At 35.6% G+C, this 22,261-nt stretch overlaps 1 protein-coding gene across 3 annotated transcripts in view; it reads left to right on the top strand.

Moving 5' to 3' along the window:
• Cul3 (cullin 3) overlaps nt 1-22,261 on the top strand; it is an 81,909-nt gene that overhangs the window by 16,879 nt on the left and 42,769 nt on the right. The window contains exon 2 of one of the 3 annotated variants that reach the window (XM_041649836.1): nt 5,262-5,459. In XM_041649836.1, coding sequence (XP_041505770.1) covers nt 5,262-5,459 — 198 coding nt within the window. Of the gene's footprint in view, nt 1-5,261; nt 5,460-6,508; nt 6,635-22,261 lie in introns of those variants that run through there. The other 2 variants (XM_041649838.1, XM_041649837.1) reach the window with 2 other exon arrangements.

The following is a 22,261-nucleotide window of genomic DNA, read 5'->3' as shown; positions in this document are numbered from 1 at the left end:
GTCCCTTGAAAAGGTATTCCTTCTCCATCTTACCCCAGAAGAGGGTTTTGATAGGAAGGATTGTAAGATTATGCTTCTGGTTTGTAAAATTAAGTGACTTATAATGCTGTGACTAAACAAAAGAAGAATACAGAGAAAGGGAAGATTTGGGCATGTGTGTAGTGGTGAATTTACTTGGAATATACACATGGTTAGATCTGTTTCTGGAATTGGTTGGAAATATGAGTATAGGATCTTTAGGTTTTGGGGTAAAATTTGAGCTAGCAATATGGGCTAGGGAGCCACAAAAGCCTATCATATATCTTTTTTGTGATTTTATTAAGTTAAAAATATTAGCACTCATGCATGTGAGACAAAAATAAGCCCAGGTTGAGAATTCTGATTAAAAACTAGGTACTTGCCCTTTAGAAAAGAAGTACATACAAGCTATATTTGCAAAATACTGTATACAGTTTGCGAAACTTTGGACTTCTTGCAAACAGTGGATAATTATTGTAACCTTAATAATGAGTAAAGATGCATAAGGGACCCATTATGGAGAGTGACAAGAGCCAAAGAGAGTGATGGGGATGGAAATTATTTACATGGCTGATAGTATTGAGAGACAAACATACAGAGAAATAATGCTTTGAAGTAAATTTGCTTAACACTGATAGCCATTTTTCATAGTTATGCCCTTAAGTCTTAGCTCTTACCTGTTTATATGCAGAGTTTGAAAACTTTCTGAATTTTGTTTGCAGAACACATGAGACTTGAAGAGATTCTATCTGCAAACACTCTTGTTCTGTGTTTATACTTATATACTGTGGGCTTATACTGTGTCCAAGGATGAATTGTGCTAAATTTACTGACATTCTCATTTACTCTTTGTGACAGAGTCTTTGAGATAAGTCATGTTATTAGACCTATTTTTGAAATGAGAAAATCAAGAGTTAAATGATTTGTTTAAGGTCCTGTGGTTTGACAGTGAGAAAGCCATGGTAGAAATCAAGCCCTTCCCATCAAAACTTACGTTCTTCACTAGTGTAGCATATTGTGATTGTGTTTCTCGAGATAATCAGTCTGATACATTCTACATGTGAAATGTGAAGTGAGTCCAGTGGTTTGAATATTGTAGTATTTGGTGCTTTGTGGTACACTATGTAATTCCTTTGTGCTTAGTGTTGCTTAGTTGATGATGATACTACTGTACTAATCACCAGAAGTAACATGTTTGTCCTCTGACCCTGTTCATTGCTCTACTTACAAGGCATGACATAGAAAATTCTACTTAGAATATTGAAAAACACCATATATATAATTTATTATTTTAACCACAAATATAAATTATAAATAACATAAATATAAAAATGTGTAAATTAATTATAAATAAAAATACTTATTATTTAAAATATAATAAATATATTTATTGTATCATAAAATATACATATATATTTAATTTTGGGGTTGTGTTTCGAGACAGGGTTTCTCTGTTGTAGCTTTGGAGCCTGTCCTAAAACTTGCTTTGTTGGCAAGGCTGGCCTTGAATTCACAGAGATCTTCCTGCCTCTGGCCCCTGAGTGCTGGGATTCAAGGCGTGCGCCACTACTGCCTAGCCAAATATATAAATTTTAAAAGTAGTTTATAATAATAGCGTGAGAGTTTTTAAGTAATCTTAGAAGCTTCTTTAGTAAGTTGTGCTGTGTAGATCTGTCCTTGTGCTTTGTCTAGCTTATATTAGATAATAAGGAGCCTGAGGAGATCCTTTACACATATTTTGTGATAGAAGTATTTCTGGAGTTAATAAGTTCATTTTTTTCCCTTTCTCTGAAATTTTTCTTTATATCCTGCTTTGTATATTTGTTTTTTAATGCTATGAGATGGTTTTGGTTTACTACAGTATTGATAGGTATCAGTAGACTAAAACCTAATTGCAAGTGAGTGAAATATTTGCGGCTGTTATTTTCTGTGTTGATTTGTATGTACATTATTATTATTATTATTATTATTATTGATGTGAAAAGTTATATATAACCACACCTTTACATTTTTTAGACATACCATTTTGTCTGTCAGGATATCTGATAAAAATTAGCAGTTTAGGCATAGAAGTAGATTCTCTTAACGCCTCTAGTAGACCTCGGATGTGAGGAGGATTTGATGGATGGATGGATGGATGGAAGTATTATATTAGCATTTTACATTTTGAAGCTTATCCCAAATTGTGAGACTGAGCTTGAGTCATCTCTTTAAGGATCCTTTTGACTCAGTTAGGTTAAGTGAAATAATTAGTTTCTAGACTCCTTTTTTCACACTTTTATGTATAAATAATGATTTGGAAAAAATTCCACTAACTCAGTAATTCTAACCCAGTTAGGGCAGTTGACTGACTAGTGTTTCCCAGATGGTAAATACTGAGCTGAGTAGACCTAAGTAATACAGAGTAATACAAAAGAGGTTGTTCCTTGGTCAGGGGTTAGCAGAAGGATCACTTAATCAGCAACTACAAATACCTGTTATGTACCAAGTTTATTTAGGGGCTATTAAAATTTTTCTGCCTTCATGAAGCTAACATGAAAAAGAAAAATAATAGGAGTAGATGGGAGGGGCTCAGTAATGAATGGAGGCTGCTGTTGTAAAGAGGATAGGCACTTAACTGTTCATTGGTAGCTAGCAGTTTTGAGACATTCAGATATGTCTGAAAGAAAAACAGACAGAGAGGGTAAGAAACACAAAAGCTAAAACAAAGTTTATGTATTCCAGAGAGCAGTTGGGAAGTAGGTGTGCACAGAGCAGAGTGAACAAGGGAGAAAAGATGAAGCTGGGAGATGAATGAGATCAAATGAGGCTTTGTGGGAGAATCTTACAAGCTTTTGACTTTAACTCCAGGGGAAATGAAAAGTCATTTAAGGGTTGTGAACAGATAAGTGACACGATTTGATTTATGTTTTCAGGAGATTACTTTCTGGAGGCAGGCCAAGAATTATGAAGTAGCTGTTAGAACTATGATTATATTAATGGAAATATTGTGAAGGGATTGTGCTCTCTGTGTTTTGAAGATAGAGAACAAGATTTGGATTTTGGTTTGGAATTGAAGTGAGGGGAATAGCCAAAGATGATGATTTTGCCCTTAGCACCAGGAAGAAAGAAGTAGACATTTGTTCAGCTGGAAAATACTGCAGGGCAAGTGGAATGTGGGGGAAAAGATTAGGTCTTGTCTTTGAATCTTGAGGAGTTTGAGATGCTCAGTAGGAACATTGAATGGGCAGCTGAAACCATTAATGTGCAAGAGAGACAGGGCCCCCCATAAGATATAGGAAATTCAAGAGTGACCTAGACATAGGTGAGATCTCTAGCACATGAGTCTTGGATTGGAGGTGGTGGTAAGAACCAGAAGCAAACAAGTAGAAACTGGTGAAATGGAAAGAAAAGTAAGTGGCTATAGTGCTTGGAAGGTAAGTGAAATTTTGTTTTAAATAGTAGAATTGGTGAGCTCTTTCAAAATACTGCTGAATAAGTCTAGTAAAATGAGATCTGAACTTTGATCTTTAGATTTATGAATGTAGAAGTAACGTGACTTTTTGACAATTCTAGTGAAATGGTAGGACTGAAAGTTATATTGTTGTAAATTAAAGAAATAATGGGTAAATGGGACTTGGAGATACTGAATATAAAGGACCATTCCAATCCCTTGCTATTTATTTCATTAAAAATGGAAACAAGTTAAGGGTTACAAGGTTATGTTTTTAAGGTAGAAAACTGATAATTTTGGATGTAAATAGGGATGGTTTAGTAGAGAGGGAAAATCAATGATGGTGAGAAAGGTGTTTATCAAAAAAGGGATACTTTAGGAGATGACTGGCATAAAAAAACTTCATTCTGGATACATTTTGCTTAGACTTCCTGTTAAAATGCAGGTTGTTTCAATAGATCTGGATTGGGGTCTGATATCCTGCATTTGTAATGTTTACTTCTGGTTTCTGCACTGTACTTTTAAGCATTAACGGATTATATTGGCATAGAACCGAAAATGTTGGTCGGTAATCAGTAGACTAGAAAATTGGACTTATAGAGTTGTAGGAAAATTACACTTCGAGTTAGTTGATATGAATTTAAGCAGGTCAAATATAAATAATGTGTTGCTAGTTTTAACTTCATGGGTTCATGTGAAGGAATGGGTTGGCTGTTGGAATTTTTTATTTTCATTTTTTATTGATATTTATTGAGTGCTAAATTTTCTCTGCTCCCCTCCCTTCCTCTCGCCTTTCCCCTTCAACCCTCCCTCAAGGTCCCTGTGCTCCCAATTTATTCAGGAGATCTTGTCTTTTTCTACTTTCTACTTCCCGTGTAGATTAGATCTATGTAAGTCTCTCTTAGTGTCCTCATTGCTGTCTAAGTTCTCTGGGATTGTGGTTTGTAGGCTGGCTTTCTTTGCTTTATGTTTTAAAACCACCTATGAGTGAGTAGATGTGATAATTGTCTTCCTGTGTCTGGGTTACCTCACTCAAAACAATGTTTTCTAGCTCCATCCATTTTTCTGCAGAATTCAAGATGTTATTTTTTTCTGCTGTGTAGTACTCCATTGTGTAAATGTACCACATTTTCCTTATCTATTCTTCGGTCAAGGGGCATTTAGGTTGTTTTCAGGTTCTGGCTATGACAAACAAAGCTGCTATGAACATAGTTGAGCACATGTCCTTGTGGCACGATTGAGCATCCTTTGGGTATATACCCAAAAGTGGTATTACTGGGTCTTGAGGAAGGTTGTTTTCTAATTTTCTGAGAAATCGCCACACTGACATCTAGAGAGGTTGTACCAGCTTGCATGCCCACCAGCAATGCAGAAGTGTCCCCTTTTCCCCACAACCTCTCCAGCGTAAATTGTCATTAGTTTTTTTGATCTTGATCATTCTTACAGGTGTAAGATGGAATCTCTGAGTTGTTTTGATTTGTATTTCTCTGACGACTAAGGATGAACATTTTCTTAAGGGGCTGTTGCAAATACAGTGAGCAAAAAAGGGTTAAGTGACTTGTGGATACAGAAATCGTGATTTTAAAATAGAGTGTTCTGGTATACTTAGGAATAGAGGAGGAGATTATAAAGGAGTGAATAAGAATGTTTCTATTAGCTCAAGCAACTTCAGCTGTATCTTATTTTGCTAAAATACAATAGTTGTTAATGTCTATAAGTCATATAGGTAGTCATAGTCAAAATATTTAAGTACGAACAAATCCAGAAATATTCTCAACTTTTTTTTTCTTCTCTCTTTTCAATATTGCAGATGACCATGGATGAAAAATATGTAAACAGCATTTGGGACCTTCTGAAAAATGCTATTCAAGAAATCCAGCGTAAGAATAACAGTGGTCTTAGTTTTGAGGAGCTCTATAGAAATGCATATACAATGGTTTTGCATAAGCATGGAGAAAAGCTCTACACTGGACTAAGAGAAGTTGTTACTGAACATCTCATAAATAAGGTACCCAATTTAAAGGACTATTGCTAAACTATAGAGAATTCTTACACCCTCTTTTATTTTGACCAGAACATTCTTTTCAAGGCTACAGGAAGCCTTTGTTTAACATGTCAGTATTGTAAATCCTTACTGAAAACCTATAATGGCTAAATCACAATTTATAATTAAGAGGAAGACGAGAGGAAGTTTGTGGTCTGTGATGAATATATAATAATTATTGAAAAAAATGAATGAATTACAGATGGTTATTAAATGTTAATTATAGGTATTTCAACTAGCCTTTTCAGCTTTCTCTTCTGTATATTTGAAAATAAGAAAACTATATTGCTTAAAAATAGTCTCTAAGACATTTACTCATTTTAGTAAAGTTTTATGGTAAATGTGAAATCTTTAAAGATAAATTAGTGGTTAACATATAATGTTTTCATTGAACAGAGTACAAAAAAGCTAATTTCATTTATGATATATCCTTATTACAGTGTCTTGCTTTAAGATTGTCAAATACAATGTGACATATTACAGATTTTTATATGGTACATTTAAATATTTTTTTGGGTGGGGAGCCAGAAATGTTTTGTGAGTAGTAAAATGAACTCATATTTCTAACCTATGTTTTGCCACATTTTTTTGCAAGTCGTTCTATTACTACTTTTTATTTATTGTAATTGTTACTGAACAATTAAGAGAATAAGGTATACATTTTGTTTACTCTAAATTATTTGGTAACATTTCTCCTGTGAATAAGGAAGTTCTCTTACATAACCAAAGAGGTATGAAGAAAACCTGACAGTTTAACATTAGTGTAGTCCCATGCTACCATCCATATTCAGATTTTACTGGTTGTCCTATGTAGCAGCGATGTCGTCTATAGTAATCTTTTTCTGATCCATGATCTGATCCAGGATCACTTACTGAGTTCCTCAGACTTTCGTCTGCCTGCCCTTTGGCAATTTTGAAGGTTATAGGTCAGTTGATTTATAGATTGTCCCTCAGTTTTTGGTTTGTCTGATTGTTTCCTCATGACTAGTTTCAGGTTGTGCATTTTTGGCAGGAATAATACATAAGTGATGTTGTGTCCTCAGTGCATCACATCAGGAGGCACATGCTGTCAGTTTATCCCATTATTGGTGATGTTAACTTTGATCACTTGGTGTCCGCCAGATTTCTTCATTGTAAAGGTACCATTTTTCCCTTTGTAATTCCTAAGTAAACTGTTCAGTGATATTTTGATACTATATGAATGTCCTATTCTTGTAGAAACTTCTGTGTGGTGGTTTCAGTGTTCATTGATGGTTCTTAGATGAGTCGTCATTGTAGGGTTGCAAAAAAGCTTTCCCTTTATATTAGTCTTCTAGAATTTCTTTCTCTGGAAGGTGGGGTGGAGAGGTTACATGAGCTAGGTAGTTTAGTATTTCAGGTCATTAAGAGCATTATATTCATCATGCAGTCAGATTTTTGTTAAATACCTGTCCTTTCTTTTCAGTGAAAAACTGCAGTAGATGCACAGATAGTCTATACTGTCGCTTTTCTGGGTTGTTTTTACTTTGAATGAAACCCCATACATTAAGTAGCAAGTGAGTTGTGTAGGTGATAATAGCTTAGGGACTATGTTAAGGAAAAGTTAACCTGAGCTATAAGATTTCATGAGAAAGGAGGATATTAAATCGGTTTTTTAAAAAAGATTGAGGGATATATCCAAACACTGTGGGAGACACTCCAGTATAGCAAATAGTATATGGTATTAAAAAAAGAATAACTGGTTACCCTTAAACAGCAAAAGGGATGTTAACGGAGGAGCATAATAATTATGGGATTATTGAATTATTATATAACAGCATAGGAAAAGATTAAGAAAGTTTTATTGCCTCACTAAAGAATTTAAATTTAATGGTGGAAGGGTTTAAAAGGTACAAGTGGGTGACAGTATAACAATATTTGGAGATTACTAATAGGAGAATGAGATGAAATGTAGAATTGGGCAGGTGTTTATTACAGTCAAAAAATCTTGAAAAATTTGAGAAAAAGGGTAGACTAGAAAAGAGTGAATGATGTCGGAGTTGTGGAAATAAGGTAGGCAAAATTAGTTTTCTCAGATTGTGGTGCATCTCACAGGAGTACTGTGGTGCAGTCTAGAAAGTGATTAGCAGCACATAAAGGAGGGGGTGAGTTTTATTGAGTTACAGTGACAATTTTTATTGTTGGAAAATACCTTAGAGGTCATTTTACATGTGAAACATAATTTCCTCAAATAAAAGTACATGTTTGTAGATACACTTGCAAATTTAGAACTAGTCCTGGAGATTGGGTATGTGGTAGTATGTATTGAGGACTACGCATTGGGTTTCAGAGAATGAAGTGACAAGAGTCAAGGGATGAATGTTGAGGAGGAAACTGATAGTTGTCAGAAATAAGGAAGATTAATTCAAGAGTTAGATATTGAAAGGAAGAGGAAAGATGGGTGTTTTGCTTAAAGGTACTGAAGGGTGAAGAATTGGAATACTTGAGTTCTTAGATGTGGGATCAAGAATGATGGATAACTAAATTAAAGTTATGTTCACATTTGTCAGGGAGTAATGACAGGAATGATCACAACCTTTGTCCCCCCCCCCCCCCATTTACTGTACGTTAGGCCCAGCCCTAGTGGGCAGGGCTAAATGAGAAAAGATACTTGACATGGTCCTTGTGGAGACTATACTAAAGAATTGACAATGGGTTTTATTTAGTAGGAGGAGTTGGTTAAAAAGTGTCATTTGTAGCATTACTGTTATTTTAAGCTTTACTATTATTTGTAACTTGGGCACAGACTCAGAAAAACTGCAATCATGTGTTGATGAGAATTGGTTCATGCAAAAAGTAAAGAGGAGTGTGAGGTCACTGTTTAAGTGAATAGTTTTTGGAATCTGAACCGTGATTGAGTATATAATGAAGCCATTAGAATAGAATATTCCTGCCATGAGAAATGTTAAGACATTTTCAGCTTACGGTGGTCCCATAACTTGTCTCAGCTTGGACTGCCATCACAAATATCATGGCGCAGATGGCTTAAACAACAATTTTTTGCAGCTCTGGATGTCATATAGTCCAAGACTAAGATACCCATAGATTTGTTTCCTGGAGAGGACTGTTTGCCTGGTTTGCACATAACTTCTTCCTTGATGTATCTTCACATGGCAGAGAGACTGAATCATGTTCATGAGGGCTCTACCCTCAGTATGTTCTTAAGGGCATGCATTCATGTTGGTTATTCTAGATTGTAAATTTAAAACTTTAAAGCATATACACTCTTCTGATTTTTTTTTATATATCATCTTTAATGTCTCCAGAATCTGAAATGTTACAGGTTCCTCCCATTCCCCCATTCTTAACAAGCTGTTTCTAATGAGGAAGTCCACTGACTCTGCACATCTGTTGTTCTGTATGTCAAATAAAGTAGGTTTTGAGCCTCTGCTAGCTAGTATCTTTGCTTTCTTTTCATTTTTGTTTTTCTATTCATAGTCATTTTTATTCTTAGGTAAAAAACATAATAGCTGCAAATAGTGTTACTATACAAATGAGCCACTACCAAGAGAGAACTGTTAATTGATAGGGAGGTCAGTATATAGAGTAGCTCAAAATGTTTGTCTCTGAGTTTAGGAAGTATTAGCTAGTTCAGTGAATGTTTTTCAGCAATGCTAAACATGGTATAGTATACCATCATATTCTGCATAGAAACCAGTATTACCTATTATTGCATTGCATTTCATTTTTTGTTGCCTATAGTTACCTGAACTATCTGCATAGCATATCAGTAAGATAGATAAACTTTTTGTATCGTTGTATATAAGTAACTAAGGCCTATCTTTTCAGATTGAAGAATGTAAAGAAAATTAAATCTTTATATGGAGTCAGTATTGTTTTTTGATATAGTTTTTAGTACCTTGATTTAGAGATGAAAATAGTGAGTCTTTGACATTTGTTTAAACTCATTTGTTAGAGCCCATTGTAGGGAAAGTACAGGATGAAAGTAGCTGATTATTAATTTAAGAAACAAGTTTTCAAAATCAAAGAAAGTCCAAATAATCCAGGTGCTATCTCTCATTTACTGCTGATAGTGTATTGTCTCTAGAATATTTCCTCCTAGGAAACTGAGACCCAAAAATATTAGTGAAATGTTTGAGAACATAGCAGAATATATGTGCCTTCCTGTAAGAAAAATACTGTCCTATTTTAGTAAGGGTGAAAACTTTAGTTTCTCACAGGTTTGTTCTCGCCTGTCTTTTCTAAAGAAAATAATTTTGAAAGCGTGCCTGAAAAAGTATTGATGCTTTCTGTAGTTAAGTTTTATACACCAGTTTGTGAGTGCCTCAGAAGTTTCCTTATAGTTTGACATGACAGAATTCAACAAACCAGGTATTTATTTGCCAGACTCTTGAGTTGGGTGTAAGGAATATATTGGTAAAGAGAACATGTCTGATCTCCACTCATGCAATAATCATGCTTAGTTAAAAAAAAATACAATAAAAGCATGATAGAGGAAGAATAATGAGAGTAGCTGTATGAGTCAAGTTAGGCTTATTCGAGGAAGTGGTGATGTTTAAATTGGGACTTAAAGAATGAGCATGCCCTCAAGAGAGGATTCTGAGCAAAGAGAATGCTAAATGTCTTGTTTTTCTGAGTCAATCTCAGATGTCATACTCCTTAGTAAACTCATAAAGCACAAAGCAGCAGATAACCATAAGTAGCAAATGCTTATGGCGAGATTCCAGTGAGACTTCGTTCTAATAGGTAGCAAGACATCCTTTATCAATTCCTCAAGTAAAGATACTGACAATCTGCTGTGAGTGGAGAAGTCTAAGAGTTCGTAGTTGCTGGGAACAGGACAAGATGAAGTTGGAGAGAAGAGGCAGAAGCCACCATGCCAGGTCTTGAAGCTGTGGCAGAATAGCTTGGTTCATAATTATATGTATGTTAGAGCCAATTGTGGTTTAAGCAAATGGTGAAATGCTGTTGTATAAGTTATTATCCTACATGTGTTGTTTGAAGAATTAAGAGGGCTTAAGAGTTGAAATGAAGAGGACTAGAACAAAGTAACCCAGAAGTTGATGATTTATACCAATGATGGTAATAATACACAGTAATACTGTAAGAGTTACAGAACACAGTTGTCAGATACATAGTATCTCACATATAGAGGGATTATTACTTGCTGATGATTGGTGTGTAAGGAACTTAGAAATGTTTAAAATCAGCTTTGCTTTGTGTTTAGAAATAGTGATCATTAGTTTCTCTGGTTGTAGATAGGGTAAGGATGAAGCCAGTTTCCTTTGATGCTTACTATTTGGGATGTTAAATGTAACTGACAAGTCTCTAGGGTTATCCTGTAATAAAAAAAATTATCCTTCTGCCTTCTGAGCGTCTGTTGAATAAGTACTTAGATGTAGCTGCATTGGGAAAGTACTAAGTACAAATGACAACTGCACTTTTAAGCATAATTCTTTTGCTAGTCATCTTGAACAAATGAAGCTGAGGTTAGAATTCATACTTTCTTATCTTAATTGTTCAGTTAAATAAGGATTATATGATAAATCTAGGGTTTGTTTCTTTTTCTAGTTTAAGTTTTTCTCTAAAAGCTTTACCATTTTTATAATTTATTTGAGACAGAGTTTGACTGTATAACCCTGGCTGGCTTGAGAACTCGCTGTGTAGAACAGATTGCCCTTAAACCCACAGAGAGCCACCTGCCTCTGGCTCCACTTCTTCCTCTTCCTTGCCTCCGAAATTCTGGAATTAAAGGTTCTGCGTCGACATGCCTGGCTGATTCTTTGCTTGACATAGAGTTGACCTGTATAACTCAGGTTGGCCTCAGACTGGCTATCCTAAGCCTCCCATATTAGGACAGTAGATATGAGCCACCATATTTGGCACATTTAGGTTATTAAGGCTTGAAAACACAATTTGTGATGCTTACTACTCATATCTAAACCATGTGTTTAGAATAAAATTTTTTCCAGTAAGTCCAAGAAGAAACTATTTTGATGTGACTTTATTATTGTCTGTTTTTAATATTCAACATGTTTCTTAGGTTTGATTTTTTTTTATTGGTACTAATACTTTTATTGATACCCTAAAGTATTAATTAAATAATGTAATATTTTATGAATGAACCTATGGAAGCTTTGGATTGGGTATAGCTGAAGAAAAAGTTGTTAACTTTTAAAATGTAGGAGATTTTTACTGCTATATAGAGCACATAATAATCTAGTAGGGTTTCAAAGTCTTTGTCCAAGCATCTTGTTCTTTGAATACTATTTTACTTTGATTGAATGGGAACAAGGGAGAATAAGAGGAGATTCATCCTGCTCATTTTTCATCATTCAGAGAACTGCTCATTAAGGACCTCGTGTGTTCCAAACCCTGGTTCAGGCAGTTGTAGTCTGACAAGCAAAGCTCACTGCTTTTGTGTGCATTAGAGGTTCTAGATTCACATACTTGAATTCGTGGGTCATAAATCTGAACTTCATGATGCTGTAGCTTACAAATAGGAAAATTGGTACCATGAAGAGGGCATAGTTTAAAATTTTAGGTGGCTTTCTTTTTTGAATTGCTTTGTAAATGCAAAGTCTTACTTGTAGGACAAATAGTTTATTTCCATTTTTTAAAATTTGTTTTTCTGTGTAGTAGAGTATTGTATTTATGTAAACTAATTTCTCAATATCGTGATTTTTCTTACATTTTTTTAGGAGAGGAGAAGTATAGTAAGGAGTGGGCCAAGGCCAAGGCAGTCTCTTTATTCAACCAATGAAAGCAACACACAAACAGAAGAACCTCCTACACCATTTCCCCTTTTTCTGTTTAACATAGTAAAATTACATATAACAAAACAGTTATCAAGCAAGAATTACAGTTACAATATTTATATCTATTTTATCTTTTATCATAACAAAGGAAAACTATAATTGTAACTATCCATTCTTCAACTCCATCAGACTCCAGAAGGATATATCCTAAGTAAACAATGTTACCTAAGTAAATAAGAAGTAAGCAACTTCCAAAACTCTAGAAATGACAGAGACATCTCACTGCTTGGACAGTCACCCAAAGTTCTTCTTTTTTTTTTTTTTTTCTTTTTTTGAGATAGGGTTTCTCTGTAGCTTTGGAGCCTGTCCTGGAACTAGCTCTTGTAGACCAGGCTGGTCTCGAACTCACAGAGATCCGCCTGCCTCTGCCTCCCAAGTGCTGGGATTAAAGGCATGTGCCACCACCGAAAGTTCTTTTGTATCGTTGGGGCATCCATCTTCAGCCTACAGGCCTATAGTATCCAGGAAATTTCAAACACAGTTTAGTCACTTTCTTCTGTATCCTGCAGAATGTTGCTGATTCTTTCATGAATCAGGAACCCCGAAGGATTGTCTGACCTTTAAGCAATTTCAGCAGTCCTCTCTCTGCGGGTTCTTTGCGTCCGGTGAAGCAGTCCAGGAAAGAGCAGTTTGTTGCCCAAATGGTTAACAAGCTCCATAAGGAGCCTCTTTGATGTCCATCTTCCTCTTGAAGTAGATTGGTGCTGCCAGGAGCAGATGTGTCTCATTGTCATGAAAAACCCTAAGTTATTAAAACATTAAATACCATATTCTGTAGTCTTTGAAAGATATGAAGAATGCCTATCTAACGGAAATACCTCTCTATATATCTAGAAAATCTAACTAACATGACTACAAGCTTGATGATTATGATTATTGATGATTATGCATTAACAACCTATATTTCCTAATCATTTTAAAATGAGCTACACAATCATAATACCTTAATCAAGATCAGAAATGCATATACATATAACAAAATTGACCTTAAATTTATGTCAATCAAGCAGAATTTATACCATTGTAAATTATTCATATCTATATTATATCCCCTTTTAAATTTATTTTTAAAAAGAGCATTTATAAACAATATTTGGGAATTTGGGTGTAGTTATTTCTCTCCAAACTTCTTTCTGCTGTATGGGGGTGCTGTTAATCAGGTCTTTCATAGTGTATCCTATGTGCTAGGTTCATCTTAGTTGACAGTTGAGCAAAGTAAGTTTTTTGAGGGTGTTCACAGCAACCTTTCAGGAGGGCCATATTGGTCTAGAAGCAGTCCACAGGGTCTCATCTTCTGAAAAAACAAAAGAAGAACCTCTTTTCTAAAGCATCATATCCTTAGACCCAAATTCTGAAGTCAAGATAGCTTTATAATATTGTTGGATTAGCTTAGCAGACCACACAATAAAATGTCTCTCTGTATTTAGCTCCTTCGCAGTCAAAAAGATTAAAAGAAAACACAATAATACATATAATCCAGACTCTCTGTGAATTTTCCATTTTTACGTGGCTTATTTTTACTCTATTACTTTATTCTGTCTCTTTAAAGACTTTACCCTTTTTTTTTAAAGCATTAACTTTATTTTATGACTTTTTAATACTTTTTCTTCTCTTTCCCAAGCCTATGTATATCTATAACACTGTGACCCATTTAGAGGTCTTTTATGTCTGAATCTGTCCTATTGCATTGTCTTTAATTCTCTACTGTCTTGAAGAGCTTTTAAAATGTTAAGCAGTTTGGTTGCAGCTGCTCTGCATGTTGGCTCCACAACTCTAATTTCGAAATGGTGGGCGTACCATTTCTGCTAGCTCTGGGGCTGCCAGGTAGGAGCCGCACTCAGCACTTTAACTCTGAGACTGAGTGTGCAGCACATAAACTCTCTCTTTCTGAGTTACAGCCAAATCTGCCACTCAGAGCACTGCGCAACCTGGAAACTTCTCTCTGTATGGTGGCAGGAATCTTCCATGCTCTCCTGCCTGTGCACACCTAGTGGACCTGATCCCGCCTCCTGCCCAGGCGGGAAGCGCTGAGCCATTGGCATGGTTTCAGAGTACTTTGTTCCTAACCCTGAGTGGGCACACAAACATCCGTGCCCGCAAATGCTCCATTGCTGGAGTTTGCACCAGTGGCAGGGCCCAGGAAGCTGCATTTTAAAATGACGCAGCTTTTTTTCTGCAGCTATTGTTGAGTCAGGAAAATTTCTCTGCGGCACCCCGCCAGCACACAGCAAAAAGGGTGTTAAACTCTATATTTGTGTGTAGAATTCCTTCTAAATCCCTCTCAGGTTTTACGTGGAGTTAGTAGACCACATTGGAGGGCCACTCTGTAGTAAAAAGGAGTGAGCTGGGTCCCCGCCAACCGGCTAGTTTAGCCCCAAAATAATTACACAGAAATTGTATTAATTAAATGACTGCCTGGCCCATTAGCTCTAGCCTCTTATTGGTTAACTCTCACATCTTGATCTAACCCATTTCTAATAATTTGTATGTCACCACGAGGTCATGGCTTACCGGCATGAGTCTAACCAGCGTCAGTCTTGGGAAGTGGAATCATGGCTTCTGCCACACTTCGCTTCTTCCCAGCATTCTGTTCTGTCTGCTCTGCCCACCTAAGGGCTGCCCTATCAAAAGGCCAAGGCAGTCTCTTTATTCAGCCAATGAAAGCAACACACAAACAGAAGAACCTCCTACACCAGAGAAGTACTGAATTAAATGTTGTCTATAGATAATTTAGGGTATTTTTATGTAAGAGTACTAGTAGGAATTAAGTTGGTCACTTTTAAGCTTTGAACTGTTTTGTTGATCAGTTCGTTGAGAAGACTTAACTTTTATATTAAAATGTTTTGAGTCTTCCTCATTTTTAGGCAAATATAAAGCAATGTGGATAGAAGTTTTAATTGCATTTGTGATTAAAATACAGTGGAAGCAACTCTTAAGAAGACCACTGGTAGGAACAGTGGGGGAAAGATTTTCACTAGCTGATCTCTAGATTCATCATCTCATTTTCATTAGTTTTAGTTCAGATTCTAAGTTTGCAGTAGGGAAATACTCTATGTGAAAGAAATCAGGTAGGCATTTTTGCTCAATGCATAGGTGACTGGAGTAGGAAAGGCCTTCAGAGACATCTGTAGTGATGAGGATGTGGATTGGACTCTGAAAAGTACTGTAAGAACATTGGGTCTTAAGTATTCCTGGAAGGAGCCAATTATTAAATTTTTAAAAGAAGGATGACTTCAGCTGGAACTGACAATAGTAAATGCTTAGTGTCAACCCTATTCCAGTGCTTTTTCATTGACATTTACCTTAAATTCTTAATACTTTTCTCTAACTTAAAGTTTTTGGGAGAAACTGAGAACCTATTTTGTTTGATACAGAAGTTGCTTACGGCGATAATAGGAGTCAGAGAGAAAAAAAAAGGCTGCCTCCTAGGGAGTAAAATCTTTTAATTAATTGCATCGTGATAGTAACCTGAACACAAAAAGGAAACCTTAAAGTGGTGATTGGAGCTAGAGTAGGGTAAGGGATTATTAGAGAATTGAGTATAGAGTAACTGTAAGATGTGAGACATATAAGAAGGTGAATAGCTATTGCTTTGAAGGATTCGGAAAAGAGCTGTCAGAGAGCCAGGTTTAGAATGATACTTAACATTTCCTCTGTAGTACCCATGAGCTGTTGCATAACTTAAGTAAACTGCAAGCACAGTCTTTCTCTCATTTCTGTTACAGTTTGTGGTGGTGGTCTTTCAATAATAGGTATGTGAATGAGTGACCTTTTGAATGAATAAATAATAATAGATGTGTTAAAAACCTTTTGTTCATTTCTGACTATCGCTCTATGTATGTAGTTTTCATTCAGTGGTCTGTTGAAAGGAATCGGCAAAGTGGAAACAACCATGTTTTTATAGCCACAAATTCCTTATGTGATTGGACTTACATCTCTAGCCACTCAGATTATTACTAAATAACCATGTAAGTGCATCATATGATTTGGGGCATTTCCTCCCTCAGTTTTTCAGTTAGTTTTGTTCTAAGATTTGAATGTATCTTCTAGGAACCAGATTATTACCCGACAGTTACAGTGTTCATAGTTTAATTGAGTACTTGTGATGTGATAGCTTTTAAATTCTCTCTTGACACCTTAGCCATTGGAAATGATTGCTTTAAAAATATTAGGTTTTAGTGGTGTCCCTCTGGGGGAGATTTTTTTTCTCTGCATCCTTTTGAAAATAAGTTTTTGCGCGCATGTGTGTGTGTGTTTGTGTGTAGGTATGTGTAGGCATGCATATGGAAGTCAGAACAACTTCTTTGAATCAGTTCTCTTCCTTTCATCATATTGGTCCCTGGGATTGAACTCACATCACCTTGGCATTATGTGTCTTTATCCACTGGAACCATTTTACAGGCCTTGTGTATTTTTTTTTTTTAACCACCACCCCACCCCTAGAGCTTCCTTTTTTTTCATGGTACTGTTATGTACTTCGAACTTGTGATTCTCTAATGTGGGTTAGCACAGGTTTAAAAAGTATTTGCAGTACTGGGGATTGAAGTCTCTCTCATACATGCTAGGCAAATGCTCTACCACTGACTTGTATCCCCAAAGTTGAAAGAATATTTGAAAATAAGAATGCTTTTTAGAGGGTTAGAGAGATTGGCTCAGCATTAAGAGCACGCATATGGTGACTCAAAACTGTAACTTCGATCCCAAGGCATCTCACACCATCTTCTGACTTCTGCATACACTGCACGCATGTGATGCACAAACATACATACAAGCAAAACAAAAAGTGAAGAAATTAAAAATTAAAAAGGCTTTTTAGACGGACGGGCCAGCTTTTCCAGTAAAGGTATACAGCTGCCAAGCCTGACAGCCTAAATGCAGTCCCTGAGACCTGTAGGATGGAAGGAGAACTAGCTTTGGCAAGTTATTCTCTGACTGTCCCATGAACATAATAAATTTTAATTTTTTAAAAATGCTCCTAAAGAATTACCAACTTTACATGGTTTTCTCTTTGCCCTAACATACAACAAATTATCTTAATGTGTGAAATTATTAAACTGTACTACCCAAAACCTTTCTGTATCTATTTTGAATCTCAAATTGATCCTAATATTAGACTTCTCTTTTTTTCCTCTGTAGGGATTATAAAGTGATTGAATGCATCTTGTATTCCATTATAGTGTTGTAACATCTAGCTTTGCCTGATGGAAGCCATCATAAGTCTTTCAGTTAAAGGAGGGGTTTTGGTATATTCTTTTGAACCATACTTGATATCTGATATTATTACTTTATTTCTCCCATCCAAGTACTAACCAGGCCCGACCCTGCTTAGCTTCCAAGATCAGATGAGACTGGGTACGTTCAGGGTGGTATGGCCATAGCTGTGACTTTATTTTTTTTTTTGGAAATTTTCAGACAACTGGGGTTTGGAATATTTGATTTGAAATTCAGAGTTTGTGTGGTCTTTGAAGTCCTTTAAGCTGTATCACTAGCTGTGTAAATTCTCTAAAAATAAAATTATTTCTAGCTTCAATCTAGAGGAAGAAAATTTCTGTAGTTAATACAGTTTTTTTTAAAAAAAAGTTATTGTGGTGTCTTTGATTTCTATCTTTATTCTTAACAGTTAATTAAAAGTAATTAGAATAATATTGTGACCTAGTTAATAATCAGTGAGTTTTATGATAAATGTTCAGGAAGCTCACTCATGGTGAGCTTAAAATACCTACATAATGTACATTTTATTCTCTTAGTCAAGGCTAAGAGATAGCTGTTTGTTTTGAAATAAGAAATCTGAAGAAGGTAAGTGAACAATAGCAACATCTATTCACCAAATTTATGTTGAAGATGCAGGTGATTAGAGTTTGGCATTGTTGTGTATTAACTCCACATGGAAACTAATGTTAACATTTCTGTTCCTTAAAGGGAAGGGTAACAGTACCTGTAATCTTAAGTACTGACATTTTTCATAATGTAAAAACACGGTATACAGCTATATGTTTAATAGCATTCCTTGGAAAAATAAGATCTACGTATTTGGAGAAATGTGTAATGTAACAAGGACCCTACCTGATGTGAGATGTCCTTCTGTATGAGTTATTTTTATTGTTTGATGAATAAAGCTGTTTTGACCAGTGGTTTAGCAGAGTAAAGCCAGGCAGGAAATCTGAACAGAGATAGAGAGAAGGCAGAGTCAGGGAAATGCCATCCATGTAGCTGCCAAAGGAGAAAGACACCAGAACCTTACCTGATAAACCACAGCCTCATGGCGATACACAGATTAATAGAAATTGAGTGATTCAAGATTAAGATCTAGCTAGAAATATGCCTAAACTATTGACAAAACAGTGTTGTAATTAATATAGTTTCTGTGTAATTTTTCAGATCTGGGTGACTGGGAAATAGAACAAGGAATCTATATTTACATCTACCTACCACATATGGTTGTATGTGGTACAAGACTCATTTTAAGTGTGCTAGGTAGAAACAAATGTTTTTATAGGTCATGTAAATATTAGACTTCGTATTTATTACACTGATGTCATCAGATGAAATGACCAATATGTCCTAGGATTTAGAATCAGAAAAGTTTTCAGCAGGCATCTACTGTCTGTTATTCCAAAATTCTAGGCAACCCCCTTTAAACAATACAAAAAACTCCTATCTGGTAAGGGGAAATCTGATTAGTAAGGCATGTGAAGTCAAAGGTGTGATCAGTCACAGTCAACTTGGTGTAAGAAAGGGGCTGCAAATCAGACCAGTTAAGTGACTTGGTCAGAGACCCTGCCTAGAGTTGTCTGAAAATGATGGTTTTGGTTATTTGGGTTTCTTGGTGAAGATTTAAATACCACAGATTTCTGGAAGGACAAGATGCCCAGAGTTATGCCTCTATTATATTTTTCAATGTTCTTGGTTAGCATGTATTCCACATAATTCATGGCTCATTTTAATTACAAGTTTTTATTCTCCAGTATAATTTAATGCCAAGCATATATGTGTATATCTTATATCTAATACATATGTATATATAGAATATATAAGTATTTATATCTTTCTACTTTAATCTTAGCTAAAGTTGACATTTTTAAGGTGTAAAAAAGTTGTATTCACAGAAATAACTAGCACTCAATTTGGTTTTTTATTGTATTAGTTTACTATATTGACATTATTGAACAATTCCAACACATTTAAGTTATTTTAACAATGTTTGTGGAATTGTAGTTTATGATAAACAGGTCCAACTTGAGAATTTTCTTGCCAATTTTTAATGATGATGTAAAAATTGGCCTTTATTTCCATGCAGAGTTCTTTGATTCTTAGCATATATACATATTGATGCAACCACTAGTACCTTCAATGTGGAATGGTTCTTTTTACTCCCGAAAACTCTGTGACACCCCCTTCATAGTTATGCCTTCCTTGGCCTCTCATCTGTAGCAACTACTGATCCGTGTAGCACAAATACGAAAAATCCAGAGACATATAGATATAAGGGTTAATGCCGAACATCAGAGAAACAACCAGTAAACAAGCCACAAAAGAGTCCTTTCTACCTCTCAGTGCTCAGACTGAAGTGATGGTTCTTAGACTGCCTAGACTGCACTTGTGTCTCCACCAAACCTCGTACTCCACACTCCATACTGTATATCCACTCTTTGCCCAGCCATATTACTCCTGTCTCCACCTCCCTAGTGCTAGTATTAATGGTGTGTGACACTTGGATTAAGGTTGTGAGCACCTACCACCTGGATCTGTTTCTGGATCCAACTTGTGTAGCCCAGGGTAGACTTGAATCCAGTCGGCCTCCTGGGATTCAAGGTGTGTGCCATCACTCCCTGGCCTCTAATGGCTTAGATTTGCACTCTGATCTTCAGGCAAGCTTTATTTATTAAAATAAAAATATACCACTACAGGTCAGTTCTCTTTTCACTATAGTTTTGTATTTTCAACAATGTTCTGTAACGGGAGTCAGAGTTTATTACCTTTGGTGACTGGCTTCTTTAAGCATAATTATTTCTACTGACTCAAGTTGAAAGTAACAGTAGTTGGTTCCTTTTGCTCTGTTGTGCCAAGAGTATCACCATTTGCTCATCGATTACCTGTGCTCTTAATGAAAGATGATTATTTTATACAGCTTTTTGAGATTGTGAATAAAGCTTATAAATATACATATTCAAACTTTGCATGAATAAATTTTAATTTTTCTGAGATAAATATTTAGAAGTGAGATTGCTGGGGCATATTATAGGATATATTTAAATAACTTTATAAATATGCCTAACTTCCTATATGGCTGTACTAATTTGCTTCCATTTCCTACAAATCTTTGTCAGCGCTTGATCCTGTCAATTTACTTTAGCAGTTCTGCATGGTTAATAATTTCTCGCCCTTGTTTTCAGTTTACATTCTTGAAAATTTGCCTTTTGCTTTTCTTTTGTGATGTTCAAGAATTTTAAAAATTCTACTCTTTACTGAGTTGTGTGAATTTTTGTTTGTATTTTTCTTTCTTTGATTTTTTTCTGCAATCTTTAGCTTTTTTTTCATTTTAACAGCATCTATATAACAAAAGTTCAAATTTTTCTTATGGAGTCCAGTTTTTTTTTCTTTTTTTAAGCCATATAAGTCAGGGTAACAGTTACTTTAAATACTCAAATGATACATTTTCATTATAATAAAACCCCTTTCTTTAATGCTTTGCAAATAAAACCATGGGTTTTTTTTTTTAGTGAAGGTTAATGTGAAATATTAATCAGTGTCTTAAATATCAGGAGTCAAAATTGTGTAAATACTGTTACAGCAGTTGAAGTGGCGTAAAAGCCAGAAAGGCTGGCCCTTTAAGCCAGTGGTCTTCTTCTAGCAGAACTGCCCATGTAGCATTTTACTTTTATGCCAATTGTCTGCTTTTGGATTTTTGGTTTAAATATCCTTTGTTTTCCAGAGAAAATTTTAGATTTCTAGCAAAATGGAATGGTACTATGATTTACCATGTACTGGCTCTCACTGCCTCCCTTTTGACCAACATGGAGTTGAACATTTGTTAACCCATACAGTTGATACCTCATTACCAACCAGAGCCCATAGCTTACATAAGCCTTTAATGTGAGTTGATTCTGTGGCATTAAAGGTATAATTTTGGGCATGTATGTAACCATTATCATCTGCTGAATACTGTGACTGTCCTTCAAAGTTCTCTGTGCTCTGCCTATTCATCCTTCCCCCTAACTGACAACCCAGTATTTCACTGATTCCTTAGTTTTGCCTTTCCTAGAGTATCATGCAGTTGAAATCGTACAGCCTGCTCTCATTGACTATGCTTCAGTGATGCATTTAAGTTTTCTCTACTTCACAGCCTGGTTCCATATTTCCTTTTAGTGCTTAGTAGTATCTCACTGTTTGCACTTGCCAGTTTGTTGATTTTTGTAGTGAAGGGAAAGTTTTCTTTTTCCTTTTTTTAAAAATAATAACTGCTTGTTTGCATTTCTTTCAGCAGTGACTAAGAGGTTCTCTGTTACACATATTTATCAACATTGGGTTTTGTCTGGGTTTTAGTTTAGTCATCCTAATAGGCATGTAGGATCACCACATTGTTTCAGTTTTCAGATCCATGGTGGCTTGTGTTGAACATTTTCTGAACAGTTATTTGCTGTCAGTATATCTATAGTTAGGTACCTTCTGTTGCCAATTTTAAAAATAAGTTTACTTAATTTTTCATTAAATTTTAAAATGTTCTTGTATGCTTTGGATATCAGATGGGTCTTTGTAAATTTTTTTTTTTTTTTTAGCCAGTGGTGGTCTTTTCCTTCTCTTGACTAACCAGTTTTAAAAGTTTTTAGATGCCTTTAGTTTTCTGCAGACTGTTGTGTGAGGCTTTCTCAGTTTTACAAGTCTAGGTACCACACACCCATTAGTCCTCTACTGCATACCCTTCTCATCATAGGCGGTACCATGTTTCTCTTCTTCGTGGCAGCTCACCTG

Source organism: Microtus oregoni, unplaced genomic scaffold (assembly GCF_018167655.1).
Source record: "Microtus oregoni isolate MIOR12 unplaced genomic scaffold, Mior012 000004F_ref0000308, whole genome shotgun sequence".
Taxonomy (NCBI): domain Eukaryota; kingdom Metazoa; phylum Chordata; class Mammalia; order Rodentia; family Cricetidae; genus Microtus; species Microtus oregoni.
Note: the sequence above shows the minus strand (reverse complement) of the source record. Positions and strands in the feature narration are given on the sequence as shown.